This window comes from Antedon mediterranea, chromosome 6 (assembly GCF_964355755.1).
Source record: "Antedon mediterranea chromosome 6, ecAntMedi1.1, whole genome shotgun sequence".
Classification (NCBI taxonomy): domain Eukaryota; kingdom Metazoa; phylum Echinodermata; class Crinoidea; order Comatulida; family Antedonidae; genus Antedon; species Antedon mediterranea.
The window spans coordinates 9,974,841-9,995,291 of record NC_092675.1 but is presented as its reverse complement, the minus strand read 5'-3'; the positions used below and the strand labels follow the sequence as shown (position 1 = coordinate 9,995,291).

The 20,451-nt window shown below is 33.8% G+C and overlaps 1 protein-coding gene across 16 annotated transcripts in view; it reads right to left on the bottom strand.

Moving 5' to 3' along the window:
• Nucleotides 1–20,451, bottom strand: part of LOC140052593 (uncharacterized) — a 115,962-nt gene that overhangs the window by 34,304 nt on the left and 61,207 nt on the right. For 15 of the 16 annotated variants that reach the window (XM_072098213.1, XM_072098216.1, XM_072098215.1 and 12 more), the window contains 10 exons: nt 17,260–17,355; nt 14,870–14,980; nt 12,354–12,541; nt 11,486–11,561; nt 9,274–9,330; nt 8,202–8,300; nt 7,768–7,834; nt 6,463–6,574; nt 5,630–5,679; nt 4,062–4,273 (listed from right to left, as the gene is read on the bottom strand). In XM_072098213.1, coding sequence (XP_071954314.1) covers nt 4,062–4,273; nt 5,630–5,679; nt 6,463–6,574; nt 7,768–7,834; nt 8,202–8,300; nt 9,274–9,330; nt 11,486–11,561; nt 12,354–12,541; nt 14,870–14,980; nt 17,260–17,355 — 1,068 coding nt within the window. The remainder of the gene's footprint in view (nt 1–4,061; nt 4,274–5,629; nt 5,680–6,462; nt 6,575–7,767; nt 7,835–8,201; nt 8,301–9,273; nt 9,331–11,485; nt 11,562–12,353; nt 12,542–14,869; nt 14,981–17,259; nt 17,356–20,451) is intronic. The other variant, XM_072098221.1, reaches the window with a different exon arrangement.

Below are 20,451 nucleotides of genomic sequence, written 5' to 3'. Positions count from 1 at the left end.
GATATATTGGTGATAGTATGAATGGAAACATGAAAAGTTTGACACCTGAAAGTCCAGAACCCATATTTGTCAAATGAAAGCCCTTGAAGTGCATGCAGACATGACATGAGTGAAGAGATGTACATGCTTAATTTGATTATAAATAAAAAATCCAGCAACAATTCAAAACCTTGTATTGATGAATCTTTTCTAGCCTGATCATGACACATTCCATCCAAGGATAAACCATCTTGGAACCGTCCATTCCAACCATGCGGATGTTCTTTCAAGTTGTTATCACAGACACTGTTGTAGCTCGCTTCTTTTTGATTCCGTTTATTTTTAATCTTAGTTTTATTTTTTCTTTTGAAGTCAGGTGGAACTGACTTTATTTTTGGCATGTAAACTTGAGGTTCTGCCCTATAATTACTACTACTGCTACTTAATTGACTCTCTGACCTAAATTTGGATGCCATTGTAGGCTCATCAAGATTATCAGAATAAGCTGGCGCAGATGCGTTAAGAGCATGACTATTTCTCTCATTCCAGCTCTGTACAATATCCTCAACTCCAGGAATGTTTACAAAATCCTCTTGCTGTGGTAAATACTTCATGTCATGCACTTTATTAGTATTAAAGCAATGGTCTAATTCGCCAACCCCTAATCTAGGATCTACTGAAATTCTATCATAACCATTGTAAGAATCTGAGATAGGCGTTGGATTGGATCTATTTGATAACGCTGATGAAACTCCATTTCTCTGCGTAAATCTTGGTTTACGACCATTTCTAACTGGAATGCTCTCAGTTTGGTATATAGGTCTGCAATGATCTAAACTACTATATAACTCTGAAGTGCTTGTTTCTTCATGACTAAATGAACTTTCATTACGATAACTATCTATATCCCCAACACTAGATTTCTCCATTGTAACTTCAATAACATAGTTATTTCGTAATTTGTCTAAAGGATTTATATTGTCACAATCACTAACTTCAACAACCCTAGAAGGAATAAACATTTGAGGTGTGCTTTCTAAGGTTTCCCCAGATGATCTTTTAACTTGTTCTTCATCAACCCGTTTGTGTGATTGATGTTGTTGTAAAAAGGTAGATGAAAAACTATCATTATCAGAAGACAAACCTGATTCCTGCAACTGGATCTCGAGGTTGCCGTCATCTAATGCCAGGGTTACTGTGTTGCCTCTTGTTTTGGATGGCACATATAATGTCTCTAATTCTGGTGAGGGACGTTTAGCATTTATGGTTTTTATGTCCTTTACTGTGTCTTCAATTTCAGCCAGTGTTTGAAGCAATTCTGCTTCTGATGTAGCATCTGATATGGTATCCTTTTGTAAATATCCACCAATAATTGCATCAACATCTTTCACAGTGGCTATCTTATCCTTACCACTTTCATCATATAAGAATTCATTTCTGAATGGATTATCTGATTCTACTTCAGCTGTTATTTTTGGTTTCACTAGTAGGTTCACATTCTTTGGCACTGCAGATAAAACAGATATTGTGGGATCCCTTTTAAGTTTTATTTTCGGTTGAGGTCTTAGTTCTGTCCTAACAAACTTAAGTGGATCTGGATAATGATCACCAACAGTTGGTTTACTATTTGTTAATTTTGGTAAGGTTTCTCTCACTGAAGAACTATGTGTGGCGGTAGGCATGTTTTTTTTCTCTGGTGGGTTTCCTCTTCGCTCCCTTTCAATGTCATTGAGTTCCTTAAGCCAGAGCCTTGAAGGTGCTGGTTCCTTATCCTTTACAGTATCCTCACGATCCCAAATTTTTCCAATTGGCCTCCTAAGATCTTCAGGTCCACTCTTAACATGCCTAAAATCTTTGGTGTCATTTTTAAAATTATCTTTTAGCATATTCATTTGACTTGATCTTTCATAAATGGCAGAACCTTTTCTGGATGCAAGACTTACTGCTGAAGCACCATCTGTATCATCTTCAAAAGATTCATTTTGTAGAAGCATATCATTGTTAGGCAATGATTTTGAGCGTTTAACTTGTGACTTTGAACATTTGGAATCAAAAAAGTTAATAAGGTCATTGTATTCTTGCTTAGATTCTCTAGATCCTGCACCTCTTAACTCTGCAACATAATCCTTATAATCAAAAGCAGGCCCATTGGAATGAAGATTATTTAAGGATTTTACTCTGCTGAAGTTATCAATTGAACTATCCTTTTCTGTCTTTTTTCTATTCTTCTTTTGTCTGGATCGGTATCTGTTCTGCTTTATGATTTTGTTTTCAGAATGCATTGAATCAGACACTTTATTATTAGATAATTCACCTTCTTGTTTATTATCTCCTTCTTTCGACAAATTCTCCCTTTTGCTGTTTAAATGATTACAGTCTCTGGAAGAATGCTCGGCTGATTCATTGGCAAGTTTTTGGTATACTTCTGTTGATTCTGTCTTTGGTGCTGTTTGTGAAGGCACTTCTTTATTTAGTGGAGGTGCACCACCTAACATTGGTCGAGCTTTTCGGAAAACTGGACGAACAGGATAACACACAGTTTTTTTCTGTATGGGAGGAGACTTTAAAGAATTGTTAAAATGTTCTACATCTAGACTATGGAGGTACATTTCTGTAATATTGCAGTGCTCAAGTTTATCGATGTATGCCAAATTTAATTTAGTAAGTTCCGATTCAGAAGTGAGACGCCCATCAGGTACGAGTGAACACAACTGCTTTGTAGGCGATACTTTGTGCCACCTGCATTTCAATGGCTCTTCTAATAATTTTCTTTTGAAAGAAGATGGTTTCAACAGCATGGAAGAGCATTGTGGAAGCTTTAATTCCTCTATTGATCCTTCAATATTTGGAAATTCTGAAACAGCTTTTGCTGGAAAAGCTGAGGAAGAGAAGCATGATGGATAGATATCTTCAGCTACAACTGACTGCAAAAATGGTGAGACTAAAATGTCATCACTGCAACCGTTCATCTCCTTAGCAAACTCACTGAAACCATTGTTGTATACACAATTAGATTTGCTAATTGCATTCCAGAGTCTTATTGATTTGTGCAAATTAAAATACATGTATGCATGAGTGGGTATTACGGAAGAAGTAAATTTGGTAATTTGAGAGTTTGTGGAAACTTTATTAGACAAAAGTCCAATATTTTGTGTTATTGTTAACTGATCATTTTTAGATTTTGATGTATTTCTAAATGATTGTCCACTGGTCTTGCTATGTTTAGGTATTTCTACTGGATTAGTACTATTTCTAAGGTTATTAAAAGTTCTTTCGTGAAAATTAGAAACATTGTCTAAACACGCTTGATGGTTAAGACTGTGATTTGTGTTAGCGTCTGTGAAAAAGAAAATATTGTTAGAATCATAAGCAAATAAATATAAACAAAAGCACAATTATTATTTTATTCGATATAACAATAAACTTTCATACAACTTTTTTTATTGTGTTTATTCTTCTATAGTAGAGAAAAATATATAACAAAATTAAACAACAAATTTTGGCTTTTGTTTATGTTTTATTTGTATACATTTAGTAATTGTTAACTGTTATTGTGTTTTTAACCTTTTACGATTCTGTTAGTAGAGAACTTGAAGGAACAAAATATTATAGATTAGTAGTAATTATAAACAAATAATTCCTTAATGAAAAAAAAAAACAATCACACTACACATGTACATTGACAAATATATAGAAATCAATTTTGTTTATAACATGGCTATTTCATCAATTCTCTATTTAAAGTATACTATAATGCTCACATTATATCATTCTTCTATGATGATCTTATTTTCAACAAAACATAAATAAGACATTAATTTTCTCATGGCTAATGTGCAAATTGTAAGCTTTTTAAACTTATTCTTTACAATTACTGATGCAATAAAGTGTGACCTTGGTTGGAAAAAAAAGATTCATTTTTAATCCTTGAATACTTTAATGATAAATAACTATAAATCAACCTTTTTTGATTTTCTATTACTGATTTTCCGTTTACAAAATGTCTGCTGTGCTTTACAGAAAGAAATTCTATCAAATTAAAGGACGTACAAAAAATGTTATATTTATAAAAAATGTCCTACCTGCTGCTGTTTTCCGCAGTCCCTTTCCAGGTATATAGCCTCCATGCATCAGTTGTTTATAAGCACCATGATCTACTCCCACTGGTTTACTTGGTTTTAGAACTACTTGCTGCTGCTGTTGTGGTTGCTGTTGTGGCTTTTGCTGTGGGGCTGTGTAAGCATTTGGCGGTGGTGCATATAGTTTTCTTGCGGTTTGAGTTTTAGACTGAAAACTAAAAAAAAAATTGCATTATATAGGAATATTGGCATTTTTCATAATAATAATGATCGTTAGATGATTTATACATTTGAAAGAAAGATAAACTCTTGATTATGATTATTGATTTTCAGTTTATATAATAAATGGGGCAAGGGTATGTGTGACACATAAGTATAAATAATGACACATTAAAAACATCTAACATTCAGATTTGAATAAATTGGGTGTAAAGTTGTGTCAAAATTTGATTAATGTCAAGATTATAGGGGGCGTACCAAGGATAAACATTGCCTCTAGATTCTTCAATATTTTAGGTCAAAGATCAAATGCTGTATCTGCAGATCAACTCTATAGTAGTAATTACTTGTGAAAAAACAACAATAAAAATAGTCTATCGTCATACACATTACAAACAATTTATTTATTTTTTTTTAATGTCTTTAGGGACATGTGGCCAAAAAGTACCAATAGTAAATTAATCACTGTCCTATCAGATAGTGGTCCTAATACAGGACCTATGGTTTATAGTCCTTATCTGAGAAGACTTGTTCCATCACTAGAACTAGCAGCGAGTGGGCCTTGAGCCCATGCCGATTATTGTTGGCCCTGTAGATATGGTAAACAGCGCACCTGCCTTAATCACTGGTAACGGGACGATTCGGCCCTGAGACGATTCGGCCCGGGACGATTTGGCCCTGGGACAATTCGGCCCTGGGACAATTCGGCCCTGGGACAATTCGGCCCAGGACTATTCGGCCCGGGACAATTCGGCCCTGAGACGATTCGGCACACTTAAATTTATCAGCTTTGATATGCATTTATAAGCATAAAATAAGCTTTTTTCCCCAAACTTTATTTTCAGAGAGACTATGGGGTAGTACTACTAGGGATAAAGATGCAATAAAGCAAACCTTTTGAAAACATTGTCGAAAATACTAATTTTCTTAGTCACGCGAACGATGTAAACAAGGTACGCCCTTTGTTGGTGGTCGCTTGGCGAATGCACGAAATAAACAGGGTTTTCGAAGTAATAAATTGAATATAAAATTAAGTTTTTTTAGTAATTTTTTATATATATTATATCAAGATTGTCAATATCAATAAATACGGATTGTTAAACACCTTTAAAAACTGGATAAATACCAAAAAAATGAATATGAATTTGGTCTAAAGTGAGACGTTTCAGCCCACTAAAAGTCCTGGGCCGAATCGTCTCAGGGCCGAATTGTCCTTGAATCTAACCACTCAGCCATTTGACTCGCTATAAATTATATTGTCATTTATTGTCATTGTTACAATAATTTGCTCTAAATTCATTTTCCAGCCAAAATGTGTTTTTCGTTGGAAAAATTAAGTTCAAAATACTAACTTGGGTTGTGTGTCTTCTGGAGGTGGATTGAATTGCTCTTGTGCTAGTGACTAAAATGAATAAAATAAAATTATTATATTAGTATTTAAAACAATTTCCAAAAGTTGGAAATGAAATAATCTTGTTGTAAAGCTCTGTCTACACTCTAGTTTGACAAAAAAAATCTGATGTGCCCAAATATGGTAGTCATATGCCAAAATATGGTAGTCATATGACATCATCATGTTCATATATGGGCACATAACATTATTTTGTCACATAGTAAAGTTTGATAGTGTAGACAGAGCTTAAGGCCAATTACATGGTCATCATGAACAAAATGTTGGTAGTGTGGGGGGTCAAAACTTAAACCTAAAACTATAGGATTGGTATTGGTATTAATCATTATAAATATAATTGATATGCTGTATTCGTTTTATTTATTTATTTTTTATTTAAAATATCAGAAAAAAAAACTGAATTGCTTGGGATTTATTTATTTATTCTGTCTTTATACTGAGTGACACTTTCTGTGCTAAAACATTAAGGACAAATTTAAAAATTAATTTAAAATGTATAAAAAACAAACAATATACAATAAGCGATGCTATAAAATAATCAATTTTAAATATTATAAACAAACATCATGAGATACTGTTGCAATGGAAAATCTCTAAATTTATTAAGGAGGCTAAAAATTACTCTATTACTCAGTTTTCTAAACTTGATTATGCACTAAGTGAACCATTCTGTAATTTCTTCACAAATAACCACTTAACATTTAGTGTCTCATAGTGTTTGCAACAAGGACTGCACTTACAACCTTCTCATTAATCAATGCACAGCTCACTTACATGCTTTCGCTCACGTTCAGACAGGGATGATTTTCCAGGCACATAGTTAAGTATACTTCCAGGCTGTTGTTGGTATCTGTCTATTGTGTTCTTTGCATCTATTTGTACATTACTTCACAAAAAATAAAATATTTTAAAATATTAACTAATTATATGAATGCAAATCTTTTGTTCAAAATGGAATTGAATAAAAGAATGACATATACTGTATTTAATGATGAATGTAATGTCTTAAGGTTGATAATGCTCTTGTTAATGTTATAGTCAGTTTCTAGTATTGCAGTTTATTATTGCAATTTCCAAAAGCAAATAAGATACATTATAAGAAAACATTTACAGTACACGGAATGATGTGATAAACAGTAAAATGTAGCATGCCAATATATCATATTGAATGAAATTTCATGCATTTAGAAAAGTAGCACTAAATCAATCATCTTTTCTATGTTTAATTTAGAAGCATGGTTACTGTGTGATTTACTATAATTTAGGTAGTGAATCACTGTTTGTCATATGGGCACCTCGACCTCAACATCCTCCCTCATCTTAAAAAATATTTAATCTTATTGGTTAACATAGTAACCAACCAATGCTCTGCTTTAAGTTATATATTAAACTTAATATTTAACTTAAAATATTTGTAATATTTATACATACAAGACCACAGACTGCCACCAGACAGAGGTTTTACATCAAAGCAATGTATTCCAAAGAGTCAATGTAAAGGTTTAAAAAACTCATGATATTTGTGAAAATATGTTTACAATGCTAATAAATTATTGCGATTGTATTACTTGTTTCATGTTTTACCTTAGAAGCATCACAACACTGTAAAATTAATGACCTATATCTAAAATTCTTCATGCTCTACCCTTTTACATTGTAATCAGGTTTTTCTATGAAACATGATGACCTAATACAACTAAAAACTTGACCTGTGATCTACAAATCAATTGACCAATCCAAAACAACGTTCACTCTGTATTCATTTCGTTATAAAGTATAGTATAATATCATACAATACCAATGTACAGGTTTCAATAATACCTGTATACAGCATGGATTACATGTCAGTTATACTAAGCTTCAGAAAAACAAATATTTGAAAGCAGGCAAATCAATATTTCTGGCTTGATTGTAAATATCATGAGTTGAGTAAGCCAAACATCACCCTTCTAAATGTTGACCCAATTTTATAGCAATCAGCCACGGATACTGCAGCAAGCTTCCAGAAAAGGAGGGGAGATAAAATCAAAATGTTACCCTTTCTTAGATAAATACTGTAGGTATATGCCATCGGAGTACCTCTTTTTTTGTGCATCCGCTCTTTCTGATGGGTTGACTTTCGTAGTACGTCTCATTACCACTTCTCCTGTAAGAAAATTGGTATCAAATTGAATTTAACAACCACAAACAAATATTATTAAAGATAAATTTATTGCGTATGTGTATATGACGATGGCGTCGACGACGACAACTATTACAATAATTATGTTATTGCCGATACCTTATTAAGATGATAAAAAATATATAAAACAAGCAAAAATTCCTTTTATCTATTATTGATTTTGATTAAAAGTCTGTATGATTATAAATTGTTGTATCTTGGGTTAACTTATACAAACATTATCACATGCTTATGCGATAAACTTTCAAATGTAAAATTATAACTTACTAAGCTATCATTAACACTAAATCAAAGCTAAATATAGTAGTGTCAGTACATGTTAGTGTCTCACCTTTATTAAGAGAAGATAACTGATTAGTAGGAGTAGTATTGGTAGTGGAAGATGATTTCATTTCCATTGGTATAAATAAATCTAATGTCTGTACAATTTCTGAAATCCATGTTAGTTACAGTGAAAAGAGTTAAGAAATATATAAAATTAGTAGTTTGCTGTATTAATAATAACAAGAATTTCTTTACAAAAAATGTCAGTTTTATTAGTAAATTGCAAAATATTATGCTGTGCTTCCATCTAGTAACCCTATGACCTAGGTGTAAAATTTGGCAACAAAATATGTTTAGATTTTACTCAGATGTTAATATACCATATTTATACCATTTTCTGATACTAGACACCCATTTTAGTTAAAAGGCTTAATCATCAATGGAGGTTTAGTAAGATAAAGCACACCGATATTAATTCACACAGTACATTCTCAACTATGAGGGCAGTATCATCTAATATGTTGTCAAATCTAGAAATGCAAATCTATAACATATTATTTTATGCTTAAGAATAAAAACACAGTCTTTTCTGCATAGCTGGAGAAAGGCTCTATTTTTTACATTATTTATTTATTTGGAATGTTTCTTTTTTGAAAACTACTGCATTCCACAGAATGCACATTTTATTCATGCTTATTATTGGCAGACGTCTATTGCAAACGACAATGTCAGTTAAGGCTTCTCTCTTTCCAGTGCTCACCTTGATCAGAGGAGAGGCCAGGGAGGCATAAGCTAATACCTCTGAGGCAGATACTATTAGGCTGCCATAAGAGTGGGCAGTGCTGATTTCAAATGCCTAATAGGACCAGCTCTATATACAGCATCCCGATATTCCCAGATGGTCTGATCTGACGAAAACCGGTATTTCAATGTGGTAAGGCCGTATGTATTCGTGCTGAAGGGCCACAATTTAACATATAGCTTTTGGGTTAATTATTAGATCTAATTGTAATTAGTTGTTAATAATTTAAATACATAGATTCTTAAAGCATACCCTGAGATAAATAAGTTGATTAAATTCATGTTCAAACAGAGCAGGTGCCTTATTAGAGAGTACAAAAAACAATATAAAATCTTACCATCTTCACTTTTCCTATCATCAGGGAAACTGTATGTAGGACTATACGGGTCACATTCTGTGGAAAACAATGTAATAATATGTAATAAATAGGGTAATTACGAGTACACTGTTATTCATTTTATCTGCTAAATACTTTATAACATACAAAATGTGCATGCTTTACAATGAACGAAATACTTTCTTCACATTCAGTTGTATCTGGTTGCATACATGATGCACATAAAAAAGAACTTACAAGGATAAGATACGATAAAAAGTGGCAATATTAACTTAACTTAATCATAAACATGCTATGAATAATTTATTAAAACAAAATTTAAAAATATCATGCCTCTGAAAAAAAAATTGTCAGAAAATGCTTAAACTGAAAAATGGAGGGTAAAGATTGTGAAAAAAGCTTAAACTGAAAAATGTACTAAATCTGTTTAATTTTAAGTTTTAGTAACCATCATTTTGTTGCAAACCAACTCAAACTCCAGACAGACCAATGATGTCCAAGTGTTTGATAGAGCTGACTGCATTAAGGCCAACTTCGACTGCGTTGTACAACGGTTCCCGACGAAACGTCTTGACTGGTCAGTGCTGTCCGAGTTGAATCCAGCCAAAACATGTCGTCTTGAGACAGCGTCGGGCATAGTTTTAGGTCATCGGAAGAACACCAAAAGTGTTAAATTTTTTACCGACTAGACAACTCGTCAGGCCTCGTGGTACAACGCTTGGGCTTTAGATATAAACAATGTTGTTTTGTTGAGTAACATGCAGAATATTAAGCATGCATAAAGTACAGGTGTACAATTAGAACTATAAACTAATATGTTATTAACCTCTTAAAAATCTCATGTACTTATTGTCTTCTTCTGTAGATGAATCAGAGAAAATTAGAGTGTTAGAGTGTTGGTATCATTACATTACAAAAATTCTATTAAAATTTAGATGCAGTAAAATTGATGATAGGAATAACATAATAATAAAGATGTACAAAGTAATGTATTTTGACAAGAGCAGAATGGAATTTAATCACAATATTTTACAGCTTCATTTCATATATTTGTTGAATATTGAGGTTTATTTACAACATTAAAGATTAAGAGCAGATCTTTGGATATAAATTTAAATTAAATGGGAAATTGTAAATGTGTGTATCAGTAAATTAATTCATATTTGTTCCAAGGAAATGGTTTTATGTTTTGCTTGTGGTTCGTAAGTTTACAACAATGTCATTTTTAGAATTACAAATATTCTGTCTTGATACAAAAGTTTAGATATAAATGTGGGAGAATAATAAGCTGTGGCTTGCAGCCCAACTGGGCTAAATTGAGGCGTACAGGTGTGGACTACACAATAACTAACAAAGGTCTCTTCGTGTCAAGTGCTGCCACCAAAAAGCCACCGTTCATCTGTCCACAAGGACAGGGGCTGAATGGACCAGTCCACCAGGGTAACCCCTACAGTACCCTTCTGAAAGGTGAACTGGGTTCTTGAAAGTGCACACGAGCCAGATGTCCTTATCTGAGAAGATTGTCTCCAGAACAATGGACGAGAAGTTGAACATGTGCTGATTGTATATCATTGGTTTGTGGAACCCCTGCCTTAACCACCACAAATGTTGGTGCATTATTATAGCTCTCCCTCAAGAAAGTGAAGGCTATTGCTGCTTTATCCTGCTCAGCCGACACAAAATAGATGATGCATAATTTTAATTTCATTAGTTAGTATTTCTTTTTACCATGCATACCATACCTATGAACCTGGGTCACTGAAATAGTTTCTGTATGACTATACTGATATTATTTAATATTTCAACACAACATACATTTCTGCCGTGGGCCTATTGCATTCACAGCAAATAATAGTAAAGTTTATACATTTAATAGTACTGGGAATAATTACAAGATGAGGCTACAGAATAGTTCATGGAAGTTGAAGAGTTTAAAAGCAAGCCTTCAGGTTACAGAATATCAAATGTATTATTGATCCTATAGGAAAATAAATCTTATAATAAACAAGAGACAACGGCTACTGGGAATAAGATGGCAAACTACAAGAAAAGAACGAAATGAACTAAAACAAAATCATTCCACTTAAATTGGAAATGTATTTTGCTGGTAATTGAATTGCTCTTTGAAATTGCCGATAGTTGTAATCTTTTGAAACAGTCGGTTAAGAATAACTGATTTTTTTATCGTTCAAGACAATCAATGAACACATACCCTCTGGCTTATCCATCTTATGTATAGATTTGTACATTTGTCTGTACCAGTCGCTTCGATTCTCATCCTTTACATGCTACAGAAAAAAAGAAGAAGTTAACAAACTTTATAATTAAAGAAATTTCTATTCAGATTTTTTTTTATTATATTATTATTATAGAATTATACAATGTTAATGTTATGTAATGTTTTTATCACAATTAATGAGTAAGAATTTGCAAAGATACTGAAAAATAAATGTGAATAAAATTATATCATATAGGAATAATACAATATCATAAATGAATATTTCTATTAAATACTTTATCAAATTCTAAAACTTTTGCAATGAAAGTATATTGAAGTCATTATTTTCCAATTAAACTTCATTTTAGTTCTATTTTGTCTCAAATTAAGAATTAAATTTAATTATTGAAATATGAATTATAGTACCGGTATATATAAATTAAAAGTCAATAAATATTGCATAGTTTACCTTTTGCTGTGTCCAAATTTGCATAATAAATAATAAAAATTGATGGATATTTAATTTTTTAAATAAAGTTTAAAAATAAATGATTTGTTAATTGCCAATGTAGTGGCACTTTAGATGGAGTTTACTGTTTTGCCTTCTAAAATCCTGAAGCTAATTAGCTAAGAGAATGAAAATTAAATATACCAATACTGTAAACTATAATAATGTCTACCATATTGATAGAAATTCAAATTGTATGCAAAATGAATAAATTATCAATATGGTCGCATATTCAATATAATAAACAAAAGATGTTAAAAAAGTGGAATTGACCTTTAAAATGAATTTGTGAATTAATTTAACTGTTATGCTAAATTCAACAAAAACAGCTATTTTTGAATATAAATAAAATACCTGTCGCAGTCCTACTGGTAAGCCACTTTCATCTCTGGGTCCAATACCAGAATATTCTGGCTTCTCTTGGTGGACGGTTCGTGACGTTCTTGTTGTCTCCTTTACAGGGTAGTAAGTATCATAATGTACAACGTCGCCCTCTATGATTTGTTTTTGATAGATAGCACCTTTTGGTATTTTACTTTTATCTGTAAAATAATAAAAATGTTATTAAAAATAAGATCAATCAACAAATAAATAAATGTTTTTTAACCTTCCATTAATATTATGTATATTTAATTGGTTTTTAAAACATTTGTTTGGAATTATTGGTTATCCGCACTTGGCTTCTTTCCCAGAATTTTGTGTCACGTGTATCTCAAATTCTTATCAACATTACATTGTATAACTTTGTCAGAAGATTGACCTCTATCTGTAGAAGTGCAGGACCGTTCGTTTTTTTACTTTAGAGTCGCGCAGGCGTAAGTTACGCGTGTATTTAATATAGACTACAAACCAAAAGTCATTTTGTAATGACACTTAGTGAACATTTAAGTCATATCAAGGGCAAACTTTCTATGGATTAAAAATGGCATTTTTGCACAAAAAGTAACGCGCGTTTAAAATTTCTAAATTGCGAAAAATCAACTTCTAATCAACTTTCTACGCGTTTCATGTCATTTTGAGCATTTCAAAAATTCCCACACACACGCAAATTTTTACGCGCGTGGTGCGCACGTAGCGGTAACGAACATCTTTTTTTTGCGTGATTTATGTTTTTCCAGCCTTTTCTAGTAATTTTACCAATTTTTAAACAATTTTGACTTAAAATCACATCATACGAGCACATGGAATTGGATAATTTGCGCGCGTTTTTGATGAAAAAGTTCAACAATTCGTCAAAATTATGCCTTTTTTTAAACAGTCATAGATTCTAAACTACAGGGTGAATTTTATTTTTTATTACATATTCTGAAAGTAGATGAATTGTAGATATCGAATCATGCATTGATATGGCTAATATTGTGACGTCATCGTATGGCCACTCGAAAATAAAATAGAGGATTTTTGTCTCTTTCGTCATAGCTCATCACATTTAATCATTTAATAGAGCGCATCTCCACTTATCCATATTTCATTTTCCCCCATGTTTTTATATTGTCTAGGTCAATCAATTATCTTTCGCATGATTTAACATTTTTTTTTTTGTGATGTCATCATGTCCAAAAGCGTCAATAACTTTGGTCACTTATTTTCACCTATTCTGCACTGTATGTAGTATGTATACAGTGTTATACTGTATATACTTAGACATGACACAAAATAGAGCGCACAAACATTTTTTCAATGGCATAATCGTTTTTCTGTGCGCAATATTCTAACGTATGACGTGCACGGTATGACGTGCACGTGGCGTTTGCGCTGCGGATAACCTAACTCGTCCGTAGTGACGAGTTCAAATCTAGTTTTCTAATTGTGATTTCAATAACTATGACACAAATGAAATTGAATATGGCATTAAATTAAAAAATATAAAAACTTCTATAAACATAAGTAGTCTAAATAATAATGTAAAAATATGAGGCAGACACTGTTTTATAATTAAATGCATCTGCGACTGCATCTCTGTGTCTTCACTGCAATGTTAGTTACAAAACAATCATCTTTGGAACTAGCAAGCTATAAATGTTGACAAATGTTTGACAATTGAAGAATATCACTTATTATTTTATATCCAGTTGCAATTTTATTGAGAATTACACTGATGGCATATCAATTTCTTTTAGGTAGTGTGGTAACAAGGATTATATACATCAACTGGCTTGTAACTACTGTCACTATAATTCCCTTGACACAACATCCATTTTATTAATAGTTTGTTACGTAGTAAACATCAATAAGTGATGCTTGTATTGCGGTTATTCAACTTACGATATACTTAAAATAAACTGAAAATATCTCAATCATAATATTATTCAAAATATTAGCTATATAAATCATGGTTACAAAGAATTTAATCCATATAAATAGAAACGTGTAAACAATCATATGATTTGTATTGCAAAATATGCATGTTTCATAAATAAATGAATGTTGCAATGGTACAAATAAATTTATGAGGTGAAATTCAACATTTTATCTTTCACCAAAATTAAATTATTTGTTCTTTGCTCAATAATAAACATTCATTATTTATTTTATAACACCCCTATTTTTAACGAGAGTCAACAGCCTCGTCTTTTGTGTATTATTGTTGCTCATTGCAACAAAAATGAATGTTCATACAACAAAATTCAACGGGCATATAACAAAATTACACCCTAGATGACGTAAGAGTTCAATGGAGTTAGTTATTGAATGTCATACAACCCATCCTCCAATCAAATGGTAAGAATCTACTCGGGTGTGTTAATAAATACATTTTTCCAAATACTATATTAACTTTTGTGGAAAGTTTGGGCGTTGCCTAATAGTCTTGAACTGTGTACAATAGTAATAAAAAGAAGTATATTCATAGAAGATTAATTAAGTCCTACCTGTAATTACTTGAACTTGGGGTGCAACATGGATGTTACGGTCCCGATGTACCACATTTCCTCCAACTTCATGCAATTGCACTAATTCCAACTTAGTCTGATCAGATGGATCTGAATTAAAAATTGTAATTTAAGAAAAAGTATAACAATTTGTTACTAATACCACAGAGCAGCACAACTTTTGCACAGCATTAATTCCTATATCATTGAACACAGAAGATTCATGTGATGCATATTGTGCAGATATTTAGAATTCTATTATATAAGAAAATTAAGAGTAAAATTTTAAAAAGTTGAAAACTATTTCATACATTACATACTATGCAACAGAAATGATGTATTGTATATTATTATTCAAAGAGGCATTGATTGACAAATGTCCCATAATAAATATATTGTACAAGAGGGTCATTCTTCAGTAAGTGTCTAATTTCAGGTTTATAAAAAATCAATTTTAAAATTTGCATTTTTTAAATTTTAAAAGTTTATTCAGATAAATGAACATGTATTACATGGCAAGCGTATGTTTGGCGCAATCTTTATTATATATTTCGTATTTTATTCGTATTTATAAATACATGGTTCTATGTTACTGTCATTTCCGTCACATTTATGGAATATACAAAGATAGAAAAAATAACGGTTTAGGAATTATAAAATTATTTCCATTATTAATTCTTTGATACTATATATTATTTTTGTCTCTATTCATCAAAAAATTGATTGTTTTAACATTTATTAGTATGATGTTATACGTTCAAAACCATTTACTATTCCAAAAAATAATAATTTTCAGAAAATAGTATGACTGTCACTGATGTTTTACAAAATTCTGTTGAACTAATATTACTATCCATTGACATAGTAGAAGAATATTGTTTATATTTCAATATACCACATAATTGCGTTCATTACTTAAATATCTTAGGATTTAAAAGGATAAAATATCCATGTGACGGAGATGAAACCGTGACGGATATGACGAACTTAAAAAATCATGTGACCGAGATGATTTTAAGATATGATTTGATTATGTTTATTGACCATAGTCACATAGATATACAATGTAATAACATAATAAAACAAAAAAAGGCCCTGGCAATAACAAAAAGTCATATCCGTCATGGGCCGTCATCTCCGTCACAACGAAACATTGGGAAATGTGACGGAGCTGACCGTGACAGAGATGATGTATTTAACATTGGACAGCCTAGGATCACATCGTAGGCATGTCTGACAGCGGAGACGGATTGCATACTTCTGGATACCATGAATAACTTGTACTTCCAGTTGAAAAAAACCAGAAATTATAATTATTTAATGAGTTCTATACCGTTCGGATATGACATTCAATAAAGGTACGCAACTGTAATTTTTCTAAAACCTCGTTTTATTAGCTTTTTTCCTCTTTTATTGAAAATGATGTGCGGCTAGTTTTATTTCAATATCTTCGTATGTTTACAACGCACAGTAAATTTTTTTCCCCGCCATTCATTAAACTGTAGACGGCACATTTAAATTATGTGACGGAAATGACACAAAACTGCGGGACAAGCTTTTTCCAAACAAAAACTTTAAAGTTTGAGATTTAATGTATGTAGAGATGTATTTCGAAGAATATAATCGCATGAAATCATGATTAACTAACTTTTTACAATATTTTCGATAACAAAAGTCCTGTTATCAAATATATACGGCGATCATAAAATTGAAGATGTACGATCGGGACATAGGATTTTAGGGGGTTGCCTGAAACATTTTATAAAAATTAACAATATCAATGTAATTATCTTTGTTTTATGTAATTAATTATATTTACAATAATGTTGATTATGATTTAAGTCAAGAATTTTTATTTTTTAATGAGGAATTTTCAGTCTCCATCCCACCAAAGTATCGGGACACGATTTTAGACACTGAAGAATGACCCAAATATACAATAGTGAAATACTACTGAAAATGTCCTGAAAACCAGAAACTCAAAATCAGACTTTTCTTGCAGTCTAAAAGGTACCAACATAATTTTTTCCATTAAAACAAATCTGGCTTCGACAAATACCAACAGTACACTACTATGTACATTATTCTCCGAATGGCGAGGTGTCTTTTAAGGGGCGTGGAACTGATTGTGTTGCAGCCACAGATAAACCATTTGATCCCTGGAGCTTAGCATCTTGTTGTTAGATTGCCTTTACTGTACTATTAAAATTCTATTTAGAAAACCTGCCATTCATTCATGCATTTTGGGCAAGCCCCACAGGGTCCAATATCGAGAGAGTTGACTGTATTTTGCAATTTTGTATTATTTTTGATTAATATTTGTGTTTGTTGCATGCACTGCATTAATTCAAGGCAAGTTAACACATTGTAACGGCAAACATGGGTCTCACCACTAATCAGTGCCACTTTCCCAACAGCTTGCTGCGAACGGTTCACACTCGGATTTGATGAACGTCTTGGAGGACCTTGTTGAGGACGAGACTTAACTGTAAAATGTATTAGCAAATGCATATATATATATATCAATATTCTATTACTGTACTATCTAAATTAATTAAAACTTTCAAACATGGGAAATATGAAATTAAATACTACATCGTAAAAAAAGAAAATATTTATTAGATCTTTAATTTCATGAAGTTATTCAAAAAATGAAAAGATATTTCAAGCAATTATATAATTGTATATTTCTCAAATTAATTTTTTTTTAAATTAAAATAAAATTATTTATTATTTTTGTATTATTTATTTATATGGGGTAGCCTCTTGATTAATATACATAATAAAGTAAAATCTATAAATAAAATATAATAAAATTAGAATTAGTTTACGGAGTATGTGGTACTTCATTCATAATGATTCAATATGAAATTATTTTGTTATATAAATACAATTACCTGAACACATTAACAATTTGTACAATATGTATAATAATAATAATATCATACCTGTACATACCCTCCTAAATCTACTAATAATAATATGAATGACAGATTGAATAACACATCCCGAGTATGCATAATGTACAATACATTAGTGAAAAATTAGTATACTAAATATTCTGTATTTATAGTCACAGTGCGTGATGTTGAAATTGAATCAACTTTGCAAGTGATAATAAGATTAATATATTTCACATAAAAGGTCTGAATGTATCATCACTCTCGCCATGCACCAAGTTCAGAATGTTAGACTGAAGTAATGTACAAATACTGACATTAATTACAAATAAATTTATTAATATAAAATTTAAATTAAACTAATTAATTATAACTTAAATGTAAATTTAATCTAAAAAATGATAGAAACACTTATACACACAATATATTCCTATATTTCGTTGCTAAGCAATTTGATCATGTGATCCTTAGCCTTAACTACTAAAAGCACTTTAATTACACAAACCAGAAATGGTGTTGGTAGTCTATAAGTGCTGCTTACCTGGATAAACCCGACAATAGCCCTTTTCCACGAAGTGCGAAACAAATACGAAAAGAAGAATTCTACCCGAATTCACCTCATAAAGAATGGTACATTCCGCTCTAGCGCCCTCTCGTGGGACCACTCCCACGTGTTACCGTCATCATTTCTCAAGACCTCTTGTCTGAGGGGACGGCGGGCGGGTGTTTATCCAGGTAAGCAGCACTTATAGACTACCAACACCATTTCTGGTTTGTGTAGTCTATTACGTGCCTGCTTACCTGGATAAACCCGACAATAGCCAGTGTAGCACCGGACTAGGAATCTAGTCGGCGGCGGGTGACAAGTTAGAAAATTGACTTATACATACCTATAGTCGAGGCTTTAGTATCGCCGTTGCCACTGGTGCCACGTTAGCGGAGATGTCCGACAGGTAGTGTGAGGTGAATTTCGACTGTGTTCGCCACCACGCCGCTTCCATGATGTCAGCTACAGGGACGCCCGAGAACAACGCCCACGAAGTGGAAACCGCGCGCACTTGGTGCATATGTGCCGGTGGCGGTGTGTCTGAAGAAGTGTACGCGTCTTTAATAGTCGCAACGACCCATCTCGCTATTGTTGCCTTAGCGGCCGCGCGGTATGGAGGAACAGAAGCGACGAAGAGGTGAGACACTCCGTCTCTAATCGTCTTAGTGCGGTGGATATACCACTTAAGAGCCCTGACTGGGCACCAAAGCTTATCTCCGTCTGCCGATGAAAAAGATGTGATGGTGGGAACGAACACAGCAGGCGGCGAAAATTTTAACGTCTGTGTCTTGGCAAGGAAATCTTTCCTAAACACTAGCCTCACGCCGGCCCGCTCAAACCTAACATGACCTGGTTCCAAGGAGAGAGCGTGCAACTCGCCTCGGCGTTTGCATGATGCTAAAGCAAGCAAGAACGCCGTTTTCAGCGAGACATTATACAGAGTAGCCTTACTCATAGGCTCAAATGGCGGGCGTGTAAGTGCGGCTAGGACGACGTTAACATCCCATCGAGGAATCAAGACCTTGACTGGAGGTCGTTCTCTGAACATTCCCCGTATCAGTTGAGTGATAACGGGAGATGCCGATATAGAGGAACCGTCTTTAAGTGTTGGCGTGATCGCGCCAATGGCGGATCTATAGCCCGAAATGGTGCGGACCTGAAGACCTGACTCGAACAGGTAATGCAGGAAGGCGCAAACTTGTCCGAGGGTGATCGACCCCGGCTCTACCTGTTGTCGCCTGCACCATGTAAAGAAATGTTTTAGTCGGCTATTGTAGACGGTAAGAGTAGATTCCCGACGAGATTTCGCCGCGAGGGCGGCAGGGCCATCTGGAATGCCTGAGTCTCGGAGCTGATCCCTGACAATGGCCATACAATCAGGCGCAGGGATTGTAAGTTCCGCAATGGGAACAGAGCTCGGCCCTGCGTCAGCAGATCCTCGCGATCTGGAAGACGCAGGGGATGATCGTAGAGCAGGTCGAGAAGCAGTGGATACCACGCTTGTCGAGCCCAACCCGGGGCGATCAGGAGGACCCGGCAAGGATGGCGCTGAATGCGCGTCAGAACATTTGGAATCAGTGATATTGGTGGGAATGCATACGCCCATAGTCCGTCCCAATGTATGGACAGGGCATCCACCGCCCACGCACGTGCATCCCGGAACCGTGTGCAAAAGGTCGGGAGCTGCGTGTTGTCTGACGTCGCAAACAGATCTATGTGAGGCCGCCCGAAGTGGTCGAATATCAGTGCGGCGATGCTGGGTAGAAGGCGCCATTCCGTAGGACATAGTGTTTGTCGGGACAAAGCGTCCGCAACAACATTGAGGCTGCCCGCAATGTGGGCAGCCGAGAGCATGATGTTGTTGTCTATGCACCACAACATCAGTGTCCACAGGTGGTAGCATAACGTCGGGGACTTCGTGCCTCCTTGACGATTTATATATGCTACCACTGTTGAGTTGTCGGAATGGATAAGGACGTGACGACCGGCCACGTGATGTCGAAGGGCCTTCAAGGTCCTTTCGACTGCCCAGAGTTCTAGGAGGTTGATGTGGGATCGCGCCTCCTCGGCCGTCCAAAGGCCGGAGGCGCGAAGTGCCTTGGAGCAACCGCCCCAGCCTGTCTCGGAAGCGTCCG